We start from the raw sequence: 22726 nt of genomic DNA, 5'->3' as shown, positions 1-22726 counted from the left end.
CAATGTAGTGACGAGTGTTTTCCAAAACCGTAGCTGCTCTGTCACAGACCCATCGTTTTTGAACCACGTTAGTTATAATGTAAAACATCCATAATGACGCTCAAAACGAGGTGGAACACAGCTTTATTAGAGAAAAAACCCATAATGTTTTTTGTGCAAATTATATTGTTTTGCATGCACACGCATTTAAAAAAAAATCTATACTAGTTTGGTAAAAACATGCACTCGTTTTTCATATTATTTGAATTATAAGTAAACGGCACATAATGGGCCCGTGTTTCCTTTCCAAATATTATTGAGAACGTTCTAGTCTATTCTAAATAAACATAAAATCACTTACAAAGCTACCACATATTCTAATATCATATATAAATTATATAAATAAATAAATAAATAAATAATTAATTAATTAATTAATTAATTAAATAAATAATGAGGCTATTTATTAGGAAATGAAAATGTATATTTATTATTTATTAGGAACTGAAAAAATCCTACTTTAATAATAATATTAATAATGATGATTATTATTATTATTAAGTAGGATATTGTTTATTATTTAAAAGTCTACTTTTACAATTTGACACATTCAAACCACTGCAGAAATGTTCTAACCAACAGGCCCATGTCATATACAGTACAGATACTTAATAAATAACCTACTATAAATGAAAAGCATTAACATATTCTATTGTTTTTTGTTTTCACAAGCATTGGAGCTTAACATAAATTCCGCTTTTAAATAATAGGTCACCTATAGCTTTCGTCATGAGCCAGGGCTGTTTAAAATGGCATCAATGTTTTTAAAGTGCACTACGAAGGAAACGCAATTGTCAACATGAAGATCGCTAAAACTGAACTGTAAAATTTGTTTGAAAGCAAATTACACCTAAGAGAGATGGCTTTAATGCTTTTTTTATCATTCTAAGTTTAAATGTTAGAATGTTTTAAATGAATAGAGCATAGGGGGATAACTGGGAATAGAACACAGCCAGGAACTATGTTTCTAACTATAGATGTGTAGTTGCAAGCATGCAAGTCTGCAATGCAGTTTGCGAATGTTCGTTGGAACGATGAATTTGGGAATGCCAAATCAACGAACTATGACTAACGACGGAACTTGCGACTTTAGTTACTAACAATGGTTTTCGGAAAAGCACCCTAGGTTTGGAAAAAGTTAAGGGTGATCAGTGGAAAAATCATATTTAAGTAAAAGTACGATTATTTACCTAAAAATGTAGTGCAAGTAGAGTAAAAGTATCTGTTGTAAATATTACTCAAAAGTAGCCCTTTCAAAAGTACTCAAGAGTAGTAAGCAGTGAGTATTATGCTGTAAGAAGCTGATGCATTTACATGTAATTTGTGGAAGTGTGTAAATGTAACATTCTATGCTGCATTTAGTTATTGCCCAGCAGGCACACAACATCATAAGATGCTAATATTAGGTTAGATTTAGGTTGTAATGTCAGGTCACCAAAATGTAATGTCTACCCAGCATCTAAGGGCAACATTATTTTGATGTCCAATAACAACGTCAATGACGTTGATATTTAGTTGACTTTAGGCTTTGTTAGAAATTAACCAAAATCCAATGTCCAGACAACGTTTTAAACCAACGTCATATTGACGTCAAATAACTGACATTTATTCGTCAGGTATGGCAACCAATATCTTACATCAGATAGATGTCATAGTGGTAACGTCCATTTATCCTCAAACTGTAACATCATTGGACGTTGATATTTGGTTGGATGTTTTCCAACTCCTATAGACAAGAAAAAATAAAGTGGTGACTGCAGATCGAAAGAAAAGTACTGGAGTAAAAGTACCGATAAAAATATACACCGGGCAAAGTAAAAGTACACATTTTTAAAACTACTCAGTAAATTACAATTCCTAAGAAAAACTACATAATTATAGTAGTTTGAGTATTTGTTAGCATGATGACGGAAGTTTCGGTTTTGGGTGAACTATCCCTTTAAATGATTATGGTATTAAAAAAGAAAACATAATAAATAAACAAATAAATAAATAATAACAATAGATACACTAAAAAAACTGAGTAATTTATATAACCCAATGGTTGAATTAAACATATTTGGTTCTTTGTTGGGTTATTTTTTAACCTTTATTAGTTTATTTATTAATAACTCAACCAGTTGAGTTAAATATTTGGTGCTATGTCTGGTTATTTTTTACCTTTATTTGGTTATTTATTTAATAGCTCAACCAGAAGGGTTAAAACTTTGAATTTCTGCTATCAACTGATTTAACTGTCTACAAACAGCTGTATTATGTGTGTGTAATGTTGTTTTTGCGTGATAACGTTTATTTAAGCTATAATGCACTAATATTGTTTTTTTTTGTTTTTTTTTTATCAAATAACAACTCCGAATCGTGTTTTTTAAAATCCGTTTCACCATCCAAGACCATCTTTTAGAAGCGTTTGTATGTGGTTAAAATGTATTGTACATTACGGACACTGAGTGGAGCCTGCTGCAGCTGCTGGTCTCTACCGCACACAGAGCTCCACGTTCTGCTCCATCAACACACGATATTCTGCTTGCTCAGATTATAACTTTCTGTTCTTTGTTCTGTTTCTTCATTTTCAGCATTTTCAATATTTTCAATATTTTTGAAAACCGTATGTTATTTATTTACCCAGCCACAATTATTAAATTAATAGTAGTACTAGTAATAGTAGCAATAGTAAAAATATACCATTTAATCAAAACAACCCAATGCATTGGGTTTAATTATATGACCCAATGTATTGGGTTAAAATAACCCATAGTTGGGAAGGTCCCATAGTTGGATTATATGTTGGGGTATTTTAACCCAACTATTTTAACAGTGTAGATAATAAAAATAATAGATAATATAAATAATCATATTTTTGGTGAAAAAACAATTAGGATTCAATTGTCTTTAGCACTTTTCCCCCATAATAATAAAATTATGTCTTGGTTGTTTGCATAGGGTAATTAATTATATTCAATTATTACTTTGAATGTTTGAATGAAAAGAACCTACTGGTATTTCATAATCTGCTTAATGAAAAAAAAAACAAATCAAAATATTTGTACTTAAATCTCGATCGACTCCTTAAACTTGATTTAAAAATTCTCCCTCAAATCCTAGACTTCCAGCCCGCGCCAGGTTTCACCACACACACCTTCATTTCTTCTTTCCTTCCTTTTTTCCTTCTCCCAGAGAGGATCCATCTGAATCCCGCTCTCTGGAATGCGCGCTCCAGCTCCAGCATTCCTGCCTCCTCCTCGACATCACATCCGGGTCACTCGGCAGTCAGCGAGCGTGCAGTCGCGCGTGCTCCTCCATCCATCCGTCCATCCAGTGGCGTTTGTGCTGCTGCAGCTCCGCGCAACATGGACCCTCAGAGCGGCGGCCAGACGCGGACGATCTGACGCGCCTCCGGGACCTGCGATCTACGCCACGCGCCGGGGCAGGGATGAGGTGCAGTCCGGCAGACGCACACTGCTAGGCGAGTCGACGAGCGTCAGCGATGTCAAAGAGTCTGAAGAAGAAGAACCACTGGACGAACAAAGTCCACGAAGCGCTGCTCGGCAGGAACAAGGAGGGCGAGCTGGGGTTCGACTTGAAAGGGGGCGCCGAGAACGGCAATTTCCCGTATTTCGGGGAGGTGAAGCAGGGGAAGGTGGCCATCCAGAGCGGCAAGCTGTCCCAGGACGAGCTGCTGCTGGAGGTCAACGATACGCCGGTGGCAGGGCTCACCATCAGGGATGTGCTGGCCGTCATCAAGCACTGCAAAGACCCGTTCCGACTAAAGTGCGTGAAGCAAGGTGAGGAGAAACATCAGCCGCCGTTTCTTTCTACGTGTGTAATGTGTGAATGTGTGTGTGAGAGAGAGACCACCGCTGTCTGGAGCTGCTGTCTGCACATTATTATTATTACAACGGATCCTGTTTACACACAAAGGTGTTTTCAGATCTGGTTTGGTGATCGATTGTGGCCGCAAGCGTTGTAGTGTCAGCTGAAGTTACGATATAGCGGATTGTCATATCGACGTGTCAATGCAAATTGGAGCTTTGTTAGGATTCTGAGGACTGTGGTGTTGTGGTACGGTGAGGGGTGTGGGGTATTTTTCAGCCCGTGTTGGAGATATTTTGGCCCCGCGGGTCTGCCATAGGCGAACTGGGCGAACATTTGAATGCGATTTCATTGATCTCGTAAAATGCACGTTGGATGTGGCAAGCGGTGTGAACATTAGCTCATTAGCAACTATTGTGACCTTACGCTATTTTCAAACATTTTGTAGTCTACGAGAACAAATCGTTATCAAAAGCACGTTTTCAAAAGTTTTTAAAGCCTCATTCACACTACCAGTGACTTTTTAAATGCCTTTTACCCTGGTTGACAATTGCAGTTGCCACGGTTGTGTAGGCTATATATATGATAACAAGCCAAGTATATACAAATGATATAAACATTTTAATAGGTATGTGACAAAATTGTTTTGGTTATGTGTAAACCTAATCAATATATACACACATTATTTTATGTCAAAACAAACGTATACTTTGGATGTAATAATTCTCGATTAGGGCTGTGCGATATGGGCAAGCAAAAAAAAAAAATCTTGATTTTCTTGAGTAAAATTGCGATTTTGATTTTATTTGCGGTTTTGTTAAAGGGTCACGAAACACCAAAACACATTTTTTGAGCTGTTGACAGTCGTATATGTGTCCCACACTGCTAAAAACACTATTAGGACACCTATATTTCACTAAAAAGTGTAAATTGGTTGTTTTTGCGTTATTTCAAGCAAATTTGTACTTCCTGTTTGAAACGAATTTTTGAAGCTGCGTCACGGTCATGACATAATAGCGTGTGTTCCAGCGTGCAGACTGGGCGTCTGTGCCAGAGTGAGTCTTATTACGTCTTACAGTGTGTTGCAATAATGCATGAGTAAGGCTTGGTTCAAACCAATCAGCGCGCTCTATTGTGCAACTTCATTAATATTCATTTGTGTCACCGTGCTTACACCACAAAGACGCCACGTTGTGTTGGCAAAACAAGCGTGAAGTGTTGCTTTTATAGTTTGCTGCCGTTAAGTTTCGTTTTCATTTGTTATTTCACCGGAATAACACACGCGGCTTTCTGACACTACCTGCAAGGGCATCTAAGTTACCGGGACATGCAGAGGTTTTTTTTTCTCTCATTCACAGTGCGGTATCAAACATTGCATGAAAAATACATGCTTAGAGCAGTTCCTCGAATCAAATATCTCGTTTGTTGCAAGAGGCATGAATGAATTCCCTGAATGAAAGAGCCAAACTGCAGTTAAAGTCCAACATTTAATAATTTGGCAAATAATTCGACTACAGATGTCCATGTAGGTTAAACACCATCACTTTCTCCTGTCTGTGTGGGTGTGTATTTTGACTCTGAAACTCGCGCGTGCACAAATAGACACTCCCACACCATCCCACTTTAGTTCCTCCGACACTCCCCCCGAAACAGAGCTGGACACGCCCACTTTTCTGACTTTTTCCAAAGTAGAGGTGTGAAAACACCCTGCTGAAACGAGGGGGTTTCATGGTCCTTTAAACACTGTTTGTGTTTTACAGTGTAAAACTGTTAACAATTAGATCTTTATCAAAGACCTGTAACATGTTTCTAAAACAGACATAAAGCAAAAAAAAAATCACCTATTAAAGCTGTAACAAATAGTCTCTAGAACAGACCTATGGCAAAATCAAATAAATAGACTACAATGTGTGTGTGCGTATGTCAGAAGTAGTTGCGTGAAGTTTTCTACGGGTCAACAGATTTTTTTGCCATGCATAGATCATAGACCTTTTTGTGATGCTGCTGTGAAGTAGACCGTTCGCATATCGCGTCTTTTGCTTGCACAAGTTTATTATTTCCAATGGAAACGCGCAGCTTGTGTGCATATTGGGAGTGACGCGCTAGTGTATTCCAGGCTCATCGAGTTAACTTTTCAGAATGTTGCACCACGAGTCACGTAACAAGAACTGATCGATCAGCTTTATACTTTGTATGGGATCTAAACACAGAGCACCCAAACACCCATTGCGTTTTTGTTTCTCCATAAATAAAACTTGTAGGGGTGTCAAAATGAATTGTTTCTAAGGTGCATGTAATGCAGATGATTCGGTATCGGTTTAGTAATAATCATTACCGGTTATTATGTACTGACGTCATTTATCTCAAATGCGCTATGTCATTTACAACGCTCCAACTACTTAAAAATGCAGAAACTGCACAATTCACTGCGTGTGTGTTTGCTGGACAGTCTTTTACTGACACTTACAGCAGAAGCCCCTATTTCACTGCAATTGAGAGAATGAAAGCACTCCTTTTCTCTTTCTCTCTCACTGTGGCCCATTTGACCTGCTAACGTGACTTTTCCCCTCCTCTCGACTGTTACAGCGATACTTCTGGATACAAGCATGAGCGTGTGTCTGCAGAGTGATTTTTTCTCCACCCCATCTATCATGGATTAGCTGTGATTGCCGCTGACACGTTAGAGCCAATCGCAGCCCTTTCAGTTGAGCGTGTGACCAGTCATAGAGGTGTAAGAAAGAACTCGCTAGACAAAGCTCAGAAAGCGAGCGAGACATTTAGATTTTTTTATTTGCTATATATGCTCATGTTGTTCTGTGCATGTTCTTGAGTTTTTAAAGGTACAGTTTATATTTATTTCTGTTTGTATTAAAGGGCAAAATTGTATTACAAATAGTAAATAAATATACTTATACATTTTACAAGAATTGCTGCTGTGAAGAAAATATAGAACTGTGTATGGAAAGCATCATCAATGTACCAGGATGCATCGAGATATCGAATTGAACCGAACCAATGACATGATTATCGTAACTGAACCGTGAGACCAGTGTAGGTTCACACCTCTAAGAACTTGTATCTGAACTGCAGGAATGTTCTGTTAGTTTGTCTTTCTCTGAGAAAACGGTTGATGGTCGCCTATAGCAACAACAAAAGACTAAGGAGCGCAATGCTGAAGGAATGACTCGCTCGCGCTTTCCACATGCTTTTATACGCGATATGTGTCTGACAGGTGTTACACATTACCTGATTCTAATTCAGCCTTCCTGTATCCAAAGTAATCCCACACCACAGATGTAGCCAGGACACAACAAGCCAGTGGCAAACAACTAGCGCAGATGAAAACCAACTATGTTGCCGGCTCATGTCTTGACCATAAAGCTGTGAATGAACACACCAAACAGACAGCTGCTGACAGAAATGAGAGCGTAGCTGCAGCCGTAGAACACGGCCTGTTTGCTCATTCCAAAAAGGGAAACCAGAACATCCAGTGCAAGCAAACAAAAAGTAAACAGCGCTGTTTTTAATACTGTTATCACAGCAATTGTCTTACAATAACTCTTATAATTCATATTGTTTGCAAAAATTTTTTGTGAAATTACCATCGGTTTAATTCGTCTCGTCGAATTGTTTACTTGGTTACGTCAGTTACATTTTTGATTTTGTGCATTTTGTGCTCAATCTAACGTTAACCTGATGAGAGTTGATGTGTGGCGCACACCTGGAAGGTACGAGTCGCCTGCTGCAGCTGCCAGGAAAGTCTCAAGACACACACATACATCACTCAACCTACTCATGTCAGTTGCATTGCTTTACTCCAATTCATTAATTCTCTCACATGGCATCATGGGATAGTAAAGTGTCCATTGAACGTGCACTATAGGGATGCAACGATTTACCGGTTTCACTATTAACCGTGCTTTAATTCATCATGGTTAATTAATCGTAAAGGCTTCTCAGCACCGCGTTTCTGCACAGAACAAAACTGCTGCAACAAAAAGTCATGTCGTGCCAACTGTGCGCTAATTTGTTGTTGAGACTAAGAACCACGCGTACTAGATAAACTATGACTGAGGCTATTATTGACTAAGACAAGCTAGTGCAAGTTCGTTATTTCCAATGGAGGGACGCGCGCATGACACAGCGTGCTCACGCTTTTCAGGCGCTCCTCGTTGGGATGACAGGGGGCATTTGTGACCGCAGGAACTACAAACGGCTGAAGTCAAAGTATGAAGCAGTACATAAAATGTACACAGGTTTGTAAACCAATTTTAAGTTACAAATAATGGTGCCGATAAGAGCAATCATGATGTGGTGAATGTTGATCCACTAGCCGAGATCAACCGAGTGATTTCAGAGAGATTGCTGAAAGACTGAGTGGATCAGCTGTTTAATGGCCTGAATCTCGATGCGTTGCATTCACAGCTTGTTCAGTGCAAATGTCCGTTAAATGTTAAACACTAAACTTGGGATGCTCAAAATAATCTATTAACCGTTAACCGAAAGGCTGCGTTTGTGACCGATTAATGCTATCAGTTAAACGATTAAAATTATTATTTTATATATTTTTAGTTTGACTGCATAAGGGGCCGATTAAATGTGCCTTTGCGTTAAGAGGGGCATCTTTTGCACGCCGCTCATCCCAGAGCAGCAGTTTGTGTTGTCAAGACATCTACAGAGAACTTTTAAAGAGTTTGGTTTCCGCTCTACATTCATTCTTCCATGGCGGGGACCAAAATGCATCCCTACACGGCTACATTACCCTTTCAAAACATTCAGTTATTGTTGTTGTTTTTAATAGCGGATTATAAACGCATCAAAACGTATTAAAAGGTAAGTGGATTATAACAGCGCAAACTTTTCTGTAACCGTATAGTGCTGTGCGCTATCTGTTTAATCCTTTGGGGTTACGTGCTGACACCTGACAGGTTCGCGATGCGTGAGGCCAGCAAACACGCAGAAGCTTTCAGTTAAGATGAACACAGTTTCTTTATAGATAAAGTATGACTCTGCATATAATCACTCTATCTTGCTGGAGTTTATAGCCGTTTCGCTTTACTTCAGGGGAATCAGGACGCATTAATCCGCTCTGAAGGTCTAATCGCTGTTTTAAGTTATCCAGAGCTGTATGAATGTACAAATCTTGAATATCACAATATTACTAAATATTACAATTGTAACAACATAGATAGCAACACTTTTGCACAATCGATACCCAGCTGATTCAGTCGTTTCATAAGAGGACCGCGCTTCTTCTCTTCTTTTTTCCTTGTCAACATAAAGGCAGTGAGGTGCGCCTCGCGTTTTTGGAATGAAAAAAGCACGTTAGCTGTGGTCGGCCACTTGTTCAACTGCAAGACATACTTAACTTGCGGGACGATAACGTATAACCCGTGCCTACAGACACATTTGCCAAAGAAGCAAAATAGAAGAAGAATATTGCTGTTTAAAACAGACGTGTTGATACCAAAAAAAGCGTTGATGTTGACCTGGACCTGCGTAATAAACGCAACAAATAGGCTTTACCTTTTATTTTACAGCTTATAAAGCATGTATGCACATTAATGCAATATCATATTTAACAACACAGCTGTTTACAAAAACTCAACATATGTGCACGTTGTTGTTGTCTTTTCATCACGCAGCGCGCACACTTGAACCGTGAGGGAGAGAGAGGAAACCATATCAGGACATACTCTTTAAAATAATGATTTCTATTAAAATGTAAAAAGGTTTTGTGATTATAATAATAACAGCGGGGCATTAAATAAATGCATATTTTCCGTGGAGCGAGCGATTTGAGGAAGTCAGCTATTTTATTTGATGGAAGAAAAAACATATGATTGGAAAAAAGCCGCCTATGCCGGTTATTAAAAATAATCAATCAGTGTTTTAGATTTGTAATATAAATAAATTTTTTAAGTGGAAAATAATTTAGGGCAGTCCTATTTATTTTATTCATTTTATTTAGTTTATTCTGTTCCTCTGTGCTAAACACTGCAGGTGCGTGAAAATGCTTTGTTGTTGTGTTCTGTTATTAATATGCTAGCATATAAAAATAAATCAGTATTTTAAAAAGCAATATTAATTTGTCGGACACAAAATAGTCTCGTCAATTTGTTTAATATAAAATTAATAGTAATCTGACCAGTTAACCGTTAATAACCGATTAATGAGCGGCGGTTGTCGGTTAGCAAAATAAACCGAAATTAGCATATTTTTAGCACAAAAAGATAAATGGACTATTATTTGTTTTTTTTATAATATTTTACTGTATTAATTAGTTACTTAACAGCAATAAATAACACTGTAAAATATCAGTTTTCATCTTATTTTCTAAACTAGTGGGGTTTAAAATTATTGAATGCATCATAATCGTGATAACTGTGAAACCGTGATTATTTTTTGGACTATAATCGTACAACCAAAATCTATAATCGTTGCATCCCTAGTGCACTACAGAATCATGTTGGAATTAGTAGATCATCCGGGTGCTTTTCTCCTTCTGTTTTTTGCATACTAAGAATTCGGACATACTACCTGGCTCACGTATAGTAGCGAATGTTTCTATTATCAATAATATTTTTAAAAAGTTTGGATTTGCTTTAAATGGCATTAATTTTTAATTTGCAAAAAGTGCTGCATTTCATCACAATTTTTGGTTTCTAGAATGATATTGGCACAGACTAGTCTATTTTTAAGTCTTTTTATTTTATTTTTTACTATAAATAAAAATGCCTGCAATGTTCTAGAAATTAGTGTTTTCAAAAGAATCAACTTGGGTACCAGTTAGTGCTGAAATTTTAAAAGCGTCCATTTCTCGCTAACATTTGAGCCGCGTCTATCAGCTGATCTGTCTGTGAGGTGACATACGAGCGATTTGCTGATGGATTGACTGATTGATGCAGCTTTGAAATTCTCCAGTGGTAATGGGAAATAGAAGTTTTTACCATTTTAGATTACTGCTGTCAATACTTTTTGACAACCCTAGGAAGGTTAGTTTTATTATGAAATCAGTCTAGTAGTGTTAAAGTCCTCGTGAACTTGAAGTTCCTGCTTCACTTGAATAAATATTAGAGTTAATATTAATAGTGAGGGTTGGCTTTCTTTTTTGTATAATTTCCTACTATAGTAGCATAATAGCAGTAAGAGGGGCTTGGTTAAAAAATATTGTAGCTACTGTCAAACTAGCACAAACAGAGAAGGACCGCCATTCCAAACGCAGAAACAACAGGTCAGAATTTAATCGAAGGTTTCCAAAACAAGCATTTTTTTCAGCAGATGAAATTGCACAAATGAATTGTTCACCTAAAGAAGAACAATGTGTGCCAACAAAATAAACATAATACATTTTGATTTCCTGTTGACTTTAAGCAATGAATGCTAATGTGGCCTGCCATACTGTGGTATCTCTTCAAAACAAAGGCACTGGGTGTTGAAAAGAACACTGGATGCGCGCATGTGTTGTTATCTCTCACACAGATGTTGACGTTCAGTGATGATTGGCATTTAAAGACGTTCAGCTGTGTGTCTTCAGGTCGGAAATGATGAGTTTTTAAAAATGCTTCTAGTAGATTATCCGTGTTTTCCGCTGTTGTTTGAAGCAAACTTCAGCCTCAGGCCTGCGCTCTGGAAAACATCCCCAGATCCCCTGTGAAAGCAAAAAATATCTTGATGCAAGCAATGGTTGTGTCGAGGGAGATCCAGATCTGTGGACTGACGTACAGTAAATATTGACTGGCTGTTGAAGATCAGCATGGGGAGCATGTTGTTTATGGTGTACTTATAATAGAGAGGTTGGTGGAATGGATTCATTTTAATAATTGAAATATGGTAGAGCTTAGAGATATAATGAAAACAGAGTCATGATAGCTGCTTGTTGATTATGTGGGCACCTGTTTAAAAATTTGTAATATACATTGAAAATATTAATCTTTGGTTTTGAGTCTGGGTATTTGTGATTTATTTGTGTGTCTTGTTTTGACTATACTAAAATGTTCTCGATGTTTTGTGTAATACTTTATAAGCAAAACAGCAATGATTGGATGTAAAAAAAGTAAAGACTGAAATTGAAAAAATAAAAATCCTACCCGAGTAGTATAACATTAAACAAAATAACATTTGCAAAAAAGTTTAAAATTGTTTTAAAAAAAAATCTGGGAAAATATTTTTCTAACTTTTTTCAAGTATTTGTCAAAAGCCAATAGATCTAGATTCCCTTATTGCAGTTAAAGCTAGTTATTACTGGTTTTGAGGTAAAACATTACAGAACAAAATATATTCTTATTAATTTGTCAGTCTACTAGAACAAATGTTAATATTATTGAACTGTTTAATATAACATATATAACATATATACACCTAATGAGGGATGTAACAAAACATTTGGAACAGGGGAAAATCTGATTCTCCCTAAAAAGAAAGAAGCCAAATTCTATAAAATCTCATCTCTCATAGATTATTTTAAGGACAAATCCTACAGGAAATAGATGAATTAAAAAAAATTAGACTTATTTAGATTGAAATTGGAGGTCAGTATTTTTTAATTTATTTTTTCTTTATTTTTATTTACTTATTGTATTTATCTTTTATATTTTTTTATTGTCAAGTGTTGTGTAATTGTTTGTAGGACCAAATTTGTGAGTCAAAGAATATGTTTACATGAACACTAATAATCTGATTTTAATATGATTAGGACAATAATCTGATTAAGAGTCTGCCATGTAAACAGTGATTTTTGATTACCTTAATCTGACTAATCGACTAATCCGTCATAATCTAAATAAACAGAAATGGAATTAAGACGTGGAGTATGTTGATTTCAATCCCATTATTGAAGTGCAGCACAGACATACAGTGTAAACCTTAATCAAACTATTACCATCTTGAAGGATTTTCACCGCATTTTGCAACAGGATAGTCTATACACACGCGGCAGTTTGACACCATTATCTGCACCTACCGAGTCAGTGAAGGACCACAGACACCTTCATTGTGAAATGCTGAGGTAATTTTTTCCCGTATGGCGTACGGTATCAAATTGTTTTAAAACAGCACTCTTCCAGCAGTTCACATCAATATCTCGTTTGTCAAGGGGGCATGCATGAAATGTTCCTGAATTAAAGTGAAAGTGTCAAACTGCAGGTAAAGTCAACATATTAAAAATGAAACATCTGACATTACATGACACTCCGGAGCAAATGTGAAAAGTGCTATATTATGTAAAACAGGATTACGAAAGGAACATTAAAAAAAGCAACTCATGTAAACGCCTAAATCATTTTACTGTCTTTTTTAGATTAAGGCAAATTATTTGATTAGTGTTGTTCAGGTATAACATAGTCATTGTCTTTAAATGTTTTTAAAAACAATAAAAAACATTAATAAAAAACAGTTTAAATATTAATAAAATATTATAGTCCATAAAACAAAACACTTTAAATATTAGTATTAATAAATATAAAATTGCATAAACAAAAAATAAATAAAAAATAAAATAACCAAGATTTTAATAGTATTAACTATTATAAAAAAATAAAAATAAAAAAAAAAACACACTTGTACACTGGTCTAGGCATGGGACAATAACCGTTTTCAAGGTATACCGCAGTTTGGACAAGTCAAGGTTTTAAAACCGCCAACATTTTCTGTAATACTGTTATGTGTAAGATTTTTTGTTTACATTTTTTTTTTTTTTTTTTAGAACAACGGTATCTCCAGCAAAAAAAGATATCCAAAGATGCCATTTTAAATTGTGAAGAAATTTGTTTTTTTAAACTAATGAAGACAGCAGAAGTGAATGATGCATTTCCATTATTTAGCTTGACTAGTTTACTGCTCCAAAATATTTTAAATCTTTCACAAAATAAAATGTATTGTGTTCAAAGGGGAAAACAGTTTTTTTTTTTACCCAGACATTTAAAAAGAAATAATTTTGGAGCAGTAATCACAATACTGTGAAACCATCATATTTTTATTTAAGATTATCATAGCATCAGAATCTTATAATGCCCATTCCTACACTGGTCTAGACAATTTTCACTCAGATAGAGTTTTTAAATTGCTTGAATTATCATAAAGAAAGGATTCTGTTATTTGATTTCTGTAATTATGCGAATGTTGATTTATGGCAGCTGTAAAAACGATGTAGTAGACACTAGGCACGGGACGATAATTGGTTTAAGGTTTTCTGTGGTTTGAAAAAAAGGTTTTAAAACCGCCAGAATTTTCTATTATACCGTTTATATGGTATATGTACAGTTTTTTTTTTTTGTTTGTTTAACGGTATAATTTTAATAAATTTGTTTAGTTTTTAAGGGCAACAGTATCTCCAGCAAAAAAGTATACCTTCAACAGAAAAAGCTACTGGTCTCGTCCAAAATATTTTAAATATTTCTTAAATTTAAATATATTGTGTTCATTAGTGTAAAAGTTTGTATTTTACCAAAACATTTTAAAAGAATTTTTTTTAAAGTAGTAATCACAATACCGAAAATCTTGATATTTTTTATCCAAGGTTATCATACTGTCACAATCTTATACCGTTTACACTGAAAATATCCAAATTTGGGTTTTGATTTAATATATATATATATATATATATATATATATATATATATATATATATATATATATATATATATATATAAGTCAAATATATATTTAAATAAAAATTTTTAAGCACTAAATTTGAGCACTAAAATTAAAGTCTGTAAAGAATTAAAAAATATTTTAAATTAAATCAAAGTAGTAGGATAATTAAACCCTTTTAATCAGACAAATAAATAATTCAATATAAGTAAAATAAGAACAGATTTTATACTTGTTTACCCAAGAAAATAAAGTGTTTAAATGTAATATTTGTTTTTTAAAAATTAGTCCCAAATCCAATTGACTTTCAATAAAGCAGAAATCTCTCAAATTTGATAAAAAAATTTCATTTGCACTTAATATATGAATGCAGTGCTCTGACGTGAGATTAAGTTTCTTTAATTTTGCTGAAGTAAAATAATAATTTAACACAATAAAAACACTAATAGTTCATGCCTGCCTGCTGATATGTCGTGGGATTGGATTTATTTTAGTCTCGGTCTCATCCTGCTTTGAAGTAATGTACGAGATGTTGGTTTGGTTTGTATTGGTGTGTGTCCAGGATTCACTTTTGTGGTTTGGTTCTTACTGGGACTTTGATGCCCAGCTTGTCATAATGACCCAATTCTGACAGTTATATAAATATCAAGCTAAGTAGTCAACTAGGCTGCCTTTATACAATCACATTTACACACACAGCCACGTTTCACTCGTAAGAAAGAGCCGTCTTAATTTAGAATTCAGTCTTCTTTCATGTTTTCATTTAATCTTCCAGGGCAGATTTGTGGTTTCGTGCTTTCATAATCCCGTAATTCATTGAATGACCTTCGCCTTTTGAAATATCCACAAAATAGTCTTATTATTTTTCACTTGTGAAGTGCAGTGATAGGGTTTATACTACAGCTTGATTCTGATTGGCTGGTGGACATTCTAAAGTGCAATTATTTTCAGGTAAACACAGAGATAAAGTAGTTCCTGGCAGGTTTTGGCTGCATTAGGGCTCATTCACGGCGAATGCATCTTTGCTTCTAAAAATGCTTGATGCGGCGCTCAGGAATAGGCTTAATAAAATTGACACAATATTATGAACGTGATGTAATAACGACAATCATAGACCCATTCGAAATAGGAAAACAACATGTTATATAAAGCACCTGAATATACATCATATACCTCAGGATGTTCTGGACACAGCCACAATGAGCGTCTCCTCCGCCATGATGTAACGATAATTAAAACAGTTGCCATGTCAACTTTCTACATAAATAGAAGCTTGTAACTGTTGCCCCGCCTCCGAGCTCTTCTAATTGGTCAAATGCTTTTGGACCTGACAGGGATGAGCTATGCAGTGTGTGAAAGTTAAAGATCTTGTGAAAGTTTAGATATGGCATCTAAAAAATGCAGTGCTCACGTGCGCAGCATTTCAAAAGACGCAAGCGTAACCATTACCCATCCATTAAGAACCTGTTAACGTAGAAAACCATAGAAAAGTAGCACATTGGAGAGGAAAAACGCATTGTTTTTGAACGACCCCTTAGAGTTCCATATCATAATGATTACACGGCCTATAACTGTCAAAACTCAATTAAAATCAAAACGGAAGTTTCAGATAAATTGTGTAAGAAGCTAGGGCTATGTCAAAAATCCGAGTAGGTACAACATTTGTATTTAGATATACTACACAAACAATAGAAAAGTATGTTCTATGTAGTATGAATGTGAGGAATATGACATACATAGTTCAGACATGCTACATCCGCCTCTTGTCATTTTTACTTCACCTATACTACCTGACAAAAGTCCTGTCGCCTATCCAAGTCCAGGAATAACAAAAAATAACTTGACGTCTTGATCATTTGGTATCAGAAGTGGCTTATATGAAACGAAAAGCGCTATCCTGCTGAAGAACTTGCCCTCTCCTGTGGTTTGTAATGTATTAGGCAGCACAAATTGATAACTCAAGCTGTTGATGTTGCCAATTGCCATCCCCTCTGCAGATCTCTCGCACACCCATACATACTGAGTGTAACCCCAAACCATGATTTTTCCCTCACCAAACTTGACTGATTTCTGTGAGAATCTTGAGTCCATGCTGGTTCCAATAGGTCTTCTGCAGTATTTGTGATGATTGGGATGCAGTTCAACAGATGATTCATCTGAAAATCTACTTTCTGTCCTTTTTCCAAATGATCATTGTTGCTCTTACATTTGTGAAAAATTTTTTTTAGCCTGAAGTCATCCAATCTATATTTTTGGGGTAGAAATATATGCAAATTAGAGCATATTTAATGAAGTATTACTATATTTTCCCATTTAAACAATGTCTGAGGAGTAATATAATGCAAAATATGTGAGATCCCACTGTAATTAATCAACTGGGGAAGCATGGTGATAAATATTAGTTCATTTGTTTTTAAAACGAATATGAGCAGACTTCTGCAGCCTTGAGGGTTTGACTTCTTTGGCTTTGAAGTGTAATTTCTCCGTGACAGTCATTATTCTGTCATAATAGTATGCGTTTTCCTCCGAGATGCTAGATAGATTCGCATTTAGTCGTCGTAAAAGAAGTCATTTTCTTTCATCTGTGGTTTTCAATATTTCATCATCATCGTCATCATCATCTTCTTCCATCTCTTATGATCTCCCTTTCCTTTACATCTATGAAGAAGTGCAGCGCTTCTTAAGCTGGCAAACTGCATAATTATTATCGTGTATTTAGAGTAAACCTACAGTGAGATACAGAGAGTATCTGTACGTGAGAAAAGCAAACTGTTTCTGTGATGAAAATAGAGCATTTCTCATGATGGATAAAAACATATTGTACATCACAGTAATGCATTGCTTATTTATAAAAGCATTTATTATGAATGCTTGTTGTTGTTGTAACTAATATCAAGTTAACTCAAGTATAGTGGATGTCAGACAACTGTAATGTATTTTGTTTCTGCATTTATTTGTTAATAATGTTAATAATAAGTTAAAAGAGGGTTTAAGTTTATGTCAGTTAATGCATTTATGCAAATGTATTATATTTAGTCAGGTCCATTAATATTGGGACATCGACACAATGCTAATATTTTTTGCTCTACACACTAACACAGTGGGTTTGGAATAAAATGAACAAGATGTGCTTTAACTGCAGACTGTCAGCTTTAATTGCCAAGTCAATCCCCTAACCTGAATCTGATTGAGAATGCATTTCACTTGCTGGTGTAAGTGTTGGTGTATAGAGTCAAAAATGTTGGAATTGTGTCCATGTGCCAATATTTTTAGACCTGACTTTATATTATATACTTAATTCAAATTTGTGTTTATTCTCAATATTATTAAATTATATATTTTTCTCAACACAATGACTTTATTCTCAAAATCGAATCAGTTTATTCTCAAAACATGATGACTTTATTGTTGAGAAATTTAAATGAATTTATTCAAAACATTTTATTTGTTTTGAAATCTATCATAAATCATTTAATCTTTACCAATTTTCATACAATCAACCAGTTTCAAGGAAAACTCCCACCTGCCTCTAGTCAAGTGTATAGATCTATGTTCTATAAACAAATTTTTTTTTTAAGAATTTGATAATATTAATACAAACTTGTCTACATCAGTATTAGGGATGCAACGATTAACCGATTTCACTATTAACCGTGTTTTAATTCTTCACGGTTAATTAATCGTAAAGGCTTCTCAACACCATGTTTATGCACAGAACAAAACTACTGCAACTAAACAAAGTTATGCCAACTGTGTGCTAGTTTAACATTGCAAGCTTGTACATTAAGGCTAATACACATGCACACTGCATAAAGGCTAATTTTAACAATGGCTGAGGATAATAACTAAGGGTGGATCACATATCCCGTCTTTTGTACGCGCAAGTTTGTTATTTTCAATGGAGGCGAACAGCTTGTGTGTGCATATTAGCAGCAATGTGGAATGTGAATTACTAAACTAATAGTGATGTCCCGATCAGGTTTTGAGTCATTTGATTTTGAGTATCTACAAACACTGAAACCTGTTCCAATACTTGTATAATACACAGAATAAATAAGCGAAGAGAAAGATCTTGGACGTTCCTTATTTTTTATTTAATTCACCTTGTTTTAACATTCAACGACTCTTTGAACAAACAGAGCACTTCTGTGTGGTAGCTTGAACAATCACGTGATAAATAACATAAATTATTCACTTTAGGACTTTAGTGCAACAGTAAATATAAAAAAGTCTAATATAAAAACAAACAGCAGCTCAGCTTAAAATACTCAGCAGGCAATCCCAAGTTTACATCTCACAGTTTGCTATGGCATTGTTGTCGTCATCTACTTTATAATACCTCCAGATGGCAGACATACTCAAGCTTCAGGCTGCTTCCATGTTCTACTTTGCCGGCATTTAGCTAATAGCGTCTCTGTAACACAGTGATGTCATGCCGTACACGTTGCTGCTTCTGTGTGAAGTCAAGATAGAGGTCTAATTCTGTGCCACTGCGTAACTATAGATGTGTTAAAAAATATTGGGAATATATATTTATATATATATATATATATATATATATGTATATATATATTTAAGTCCTGATCAGGAGGTAACGTCCAATTCCGATCGAATGTAAAGCAGTATGATCGGCCCGATTTCCTATCACATGATCTGATCTGGACATCCCTATAAACTAGTAGTGTTTTGAAATAATAATCTTGAAACCGTTATTATTCCTTAGCAGGGCTTGACATGAACTTTTTTGATCACCAGCCACTGTGGCTAGTAGATTTCCAACATTACTACCCACTTACCATTTTCACTAGCCGCAATTTTGTTGTTTGGAAAATATATTTTGTATTAATAAATGTGACTTTGACATGCTAAAATGACTTGATTTAGATGTTGTGTTGTCCACATGCCTCCTTATTTATTTCACTGTTTGTGTGTGTTGGGTGTGAGCTAGCTCACTATGCATGAGCAAATGTGTTGTCATTGCAATTGGTTTTTATTTCACATGACTTTTTTAGGGCTCAAAATTAAGGTTTTACCAAATTTATCTCTGACCAGAAATAGTTATTTCTTAGCCACACATTTTTAATGTGTCAAAACAAGCAAATATATAGCTGTATACATAACCTTTTTATTCAACAAAACTTTCCTTTTTTTAAAAAATTGACATTTTAAAAGACCTATTGTCATGTATCTAAAATATGCACAGTAATCTGTCCTGGCTAAAGGTCCCAGATCAGCAGTTATTATTCATAAATGGGGAGCTAATCTCATATTAAAGCAATGTTATTGTAAAGGATGATAATTAAACTGTATTAACAAAATAACTGTAAGCAAAAGAAAGCAGGTAAAACATACGACGAATGATAATGAAAGGATGATCACGTGCCTGAGAATAATTAAAATGAAAGCAGTGACTGCTACACACAATTGTTTCGCACAAGTAAACAGGAGCGCGCGCACATTACCTTTGAGCGCGAGCAATCATCAACTCATAGGGTATTCACCTGCTTTTGCTCGCGCGAACAGTCGTCATCGTGCTGCTTCTTGATTCTGAGATCACATTTGCATGCATATTAGGCCATCCATATTGTTGAACCCTGTTTTAATAAAATTACAATGTAAAAATTATTTCCAACCTGTCAAAGTGGCTAGTGGGAGCAGCTGTCTCAAATCTGAAATTTACCCGCATTTGGCGGGTTGGCGGGTGTTAGTGTAAAGCCATGTTGCTTAGACTATAATCGTACGACCAAAATCTATAATCGTTGCATCTCTACTTCGTATATATGGTCCACCTCTCCCCCAAGAAATCATAGTATTATTAACGCATACATGTATACTTTAAAAAGTGAAAGACATGTATAAGGCTCTATTTTAACAATCTAGGCGCAAAGTCTAAATCGCAGACCGCAAAAGCATTAAGGGTCCGAATCCACTTTTGCTATTTTAAGGACAGAAAAATACACTCTAACAGGGTTGTGCTTATTCTGGTGCTTTGGGTTTCTTTTGAGAATAAACCAATCAGAGTGTCATCTCCCATTCCTTTTATTAGTCAGTTGTGTTGCGCCATAGTGCATTTGCTATTTACATGGCGGACTTTGTAAGTGGAAGAACTGAACGCTTCACTAGCGAGAAAACTGTTAAACAGAGCATCTGAAGTGCGAGTATAAAAAATGAGCCTCCTCCAATCGGCCTTTACTTTCACTTTCTCTTTTTTGTGGATGAAGAAACGGTGTTGTACACTTCAGTAAAGGCATCTATAAGCCTAAATAATTTCGTTTGTTAGCACAAAGATTTGTTTCAAAACCATTTCTAAAAATAATAATAATTGGTCTTATCATTTATTATATTTGAATACTCAGATGAAGCATGTTGGGATTTGATGCGAGGCAATTAATGCAGTTTGTCGTATTTGCAAATATGTGTAGTTGCAAATATATAGGGAGCTATGTCTGTAATCCATTTTAAAGCTTTTAAACTGTCAACATTGTAGGGAAAAGAGCAGCATGAACATTCTACCAAGCATCTCCTTTTGTTTTTCTACAGAAGAAGGTTAATATCAAGCATGAGGATGAGTAAACATTATATAGTTTTCCTGTTATTGTCATCCATGACTTTAATACACAGAGCTGTTTTGATATATCTGCCATTTGTTCTTCTCTTCGTAATATTAACACTCCATATTTATTAGATGCAGATTGTCTCTTGGCTGGTTGCAAATCTGGTAACAATTCCCTAAGAGAGCTGTGAATGCATTTTAGCTTCTTCACATTATGCAATGTAACTCTCCAGCTATTTAAACAATTTTGCCTGGACCTTTTCTCTGATTAATCGATTTCTGATTAATTATGAAAACAGATAATGTGGTGTTAAGTATGGATGCTTGTTTCTGACCTGACATTAAGTAAAGGGAAGTGTGACGTTGTAGGTTAAAATTCGAGCTGTTTTTATTGCACTTTATGAACTTGTGTGTTAGGGCTTGGCAATTAATCGAAAAGTAATCGAAATTGACATTCAGAACCTATAACCAAAATTTTCCAGAACAATTTTTAAAATGAATTTCCTACTGCATGTGGTGTCACGTGACCCCGCTGTGTTCATTTGTTATTTAAGGTTGATTTACTTCTGCGTCGAGCACACCCATCTGGCCGAGCCTTTGTGGGGTCCAGGTGCAGTTGCAGTCTCGTCAGTAGAAACTGTTGGAAACTTTTGTTTTGTGTTTACCTTATGATTAAAGTTGTTGCACGTCCGCCGGTCCCGTCGCAATTTCACTTGTTCAACGCTGATGTTCAATGCTTAATCATAGATAGTAAATAGCTTGTGTTTCCTTCAATTATTTTAAAATCAAGTAATGTACCCGTCATTTAAGAATCTGTCACTTGTAATATGTAAGCATATTTACTGTACAAAACCTGTCACTGAATTATGATAAATAAAATAAATAAATAAAATAATCTTTCATTAATCGTAATCGAGTTAAAATGTTAAATCAATCGAGATTTAGATTTTAGGCCAGCCCTATTATATGTACACTATTTATATTTACTATATTTACTATTTTTACTATTTTTAAAATAGCGTAAAAAAAAAAAGACCTTCATCCACACTATACAATAGAGTTGTAAAAAGTATTGAATTTGGTGCCAATTGGTAGTGAAATATTAAAAATATCTATTTCCTGCTAAGATATGAGTGCTGTTAAGCATGTACTTAAGCATTGCTGAGTGTCATTATTCACCATTGTGTTTATATGCCCAACATGGTATCAACTGTTATCGAACTTGATACTTTTTAAATACTCAATACTCGATCATTTTTCCGAAACGCAGTAAAAATGTCATTTAAAAAATGCTATTTTAAAACAAAAATGCACTAGTGCAAATGCAGCCATAAACTTTATGGGAATAAAATTTATGAGAACATGGGGATGTTAGCAGGAAATGGATGTTTTTAAATTTTCAGTACCAATTGGTACTGAACTCCATGCTTTCGACATCATGTATAAACATTATACTGTATATACATTCAAATGTATTAATCTAAACTTTTTTTTTCACCTCTTCAGGCTATTTTGTCAAAGAAAAAGGTCTTAAGGTTCCCTTCTCTTCTATTTATACCAAGTAATAATAACAACAAAATGTATAACTTTGAGATGGGCGACGCAGTGGTGCAGTAGGTAGTGCTGTTGCTGTCACAGCAAGAAGGTTGCTGGTTCAAGCCTCAGCTGGGTCAGTTGGCGTTTCTGTGTGGAGTTTGCATGTTCACCCTACGTTCGCGTGGGTTGCCTCCGAGT

At 35.3% G+C, this 22726-nt stretch overlaps 1 protein-coding gene across 20 annotated transcripts in view; it reads left to right on the top strand.

Moving 5' to 3' along the window:
• The first annotated feature begins 3292 nt into the window (after window positions 1–3292).
• magi2b (membrane associated guanylate kinase, WW and PDZ domain containing 2b) overlaps window positions 3293–22726 on the top strand; it is a 251798-nt gene continuing 232364 nt past the window's right edge. For all 20 annotated transcript variants that reach the window (XR_015526470.1, XR_015526469.1, XR_015526466.1 and 17 more), the window contains exon 1: window positions 3293–3821. Coding sequence is in view for 16 of the 20 variants with exons in the window: in XM_087312249.1 (XP_087168375.1) it covers window positions 3524–3821 (298 nt within the window). In the remaining 4 variants the exon portion in view is untranslated. The remainder of the gene's footprint in view (window positions 3822–22726) is intronic.

Source organism: Danio rerio, chromosome 25, assembly GCF_052040795.2.
Source record: "Danio rerio strain M-AB ecotype USA chromosome 25, GRCz13ab, whole genome shotgun sequence".
In the NCBI taxonomy this organism is placed as follows: Eukaryota; Metazoa; Chordata; class Actinopteri; order Cypriniformes; family Danionidae; genus Danio; species Danio rerio.
This window is presented reverse-complemented; position numbering and strand designations above follow the sequence as displayed.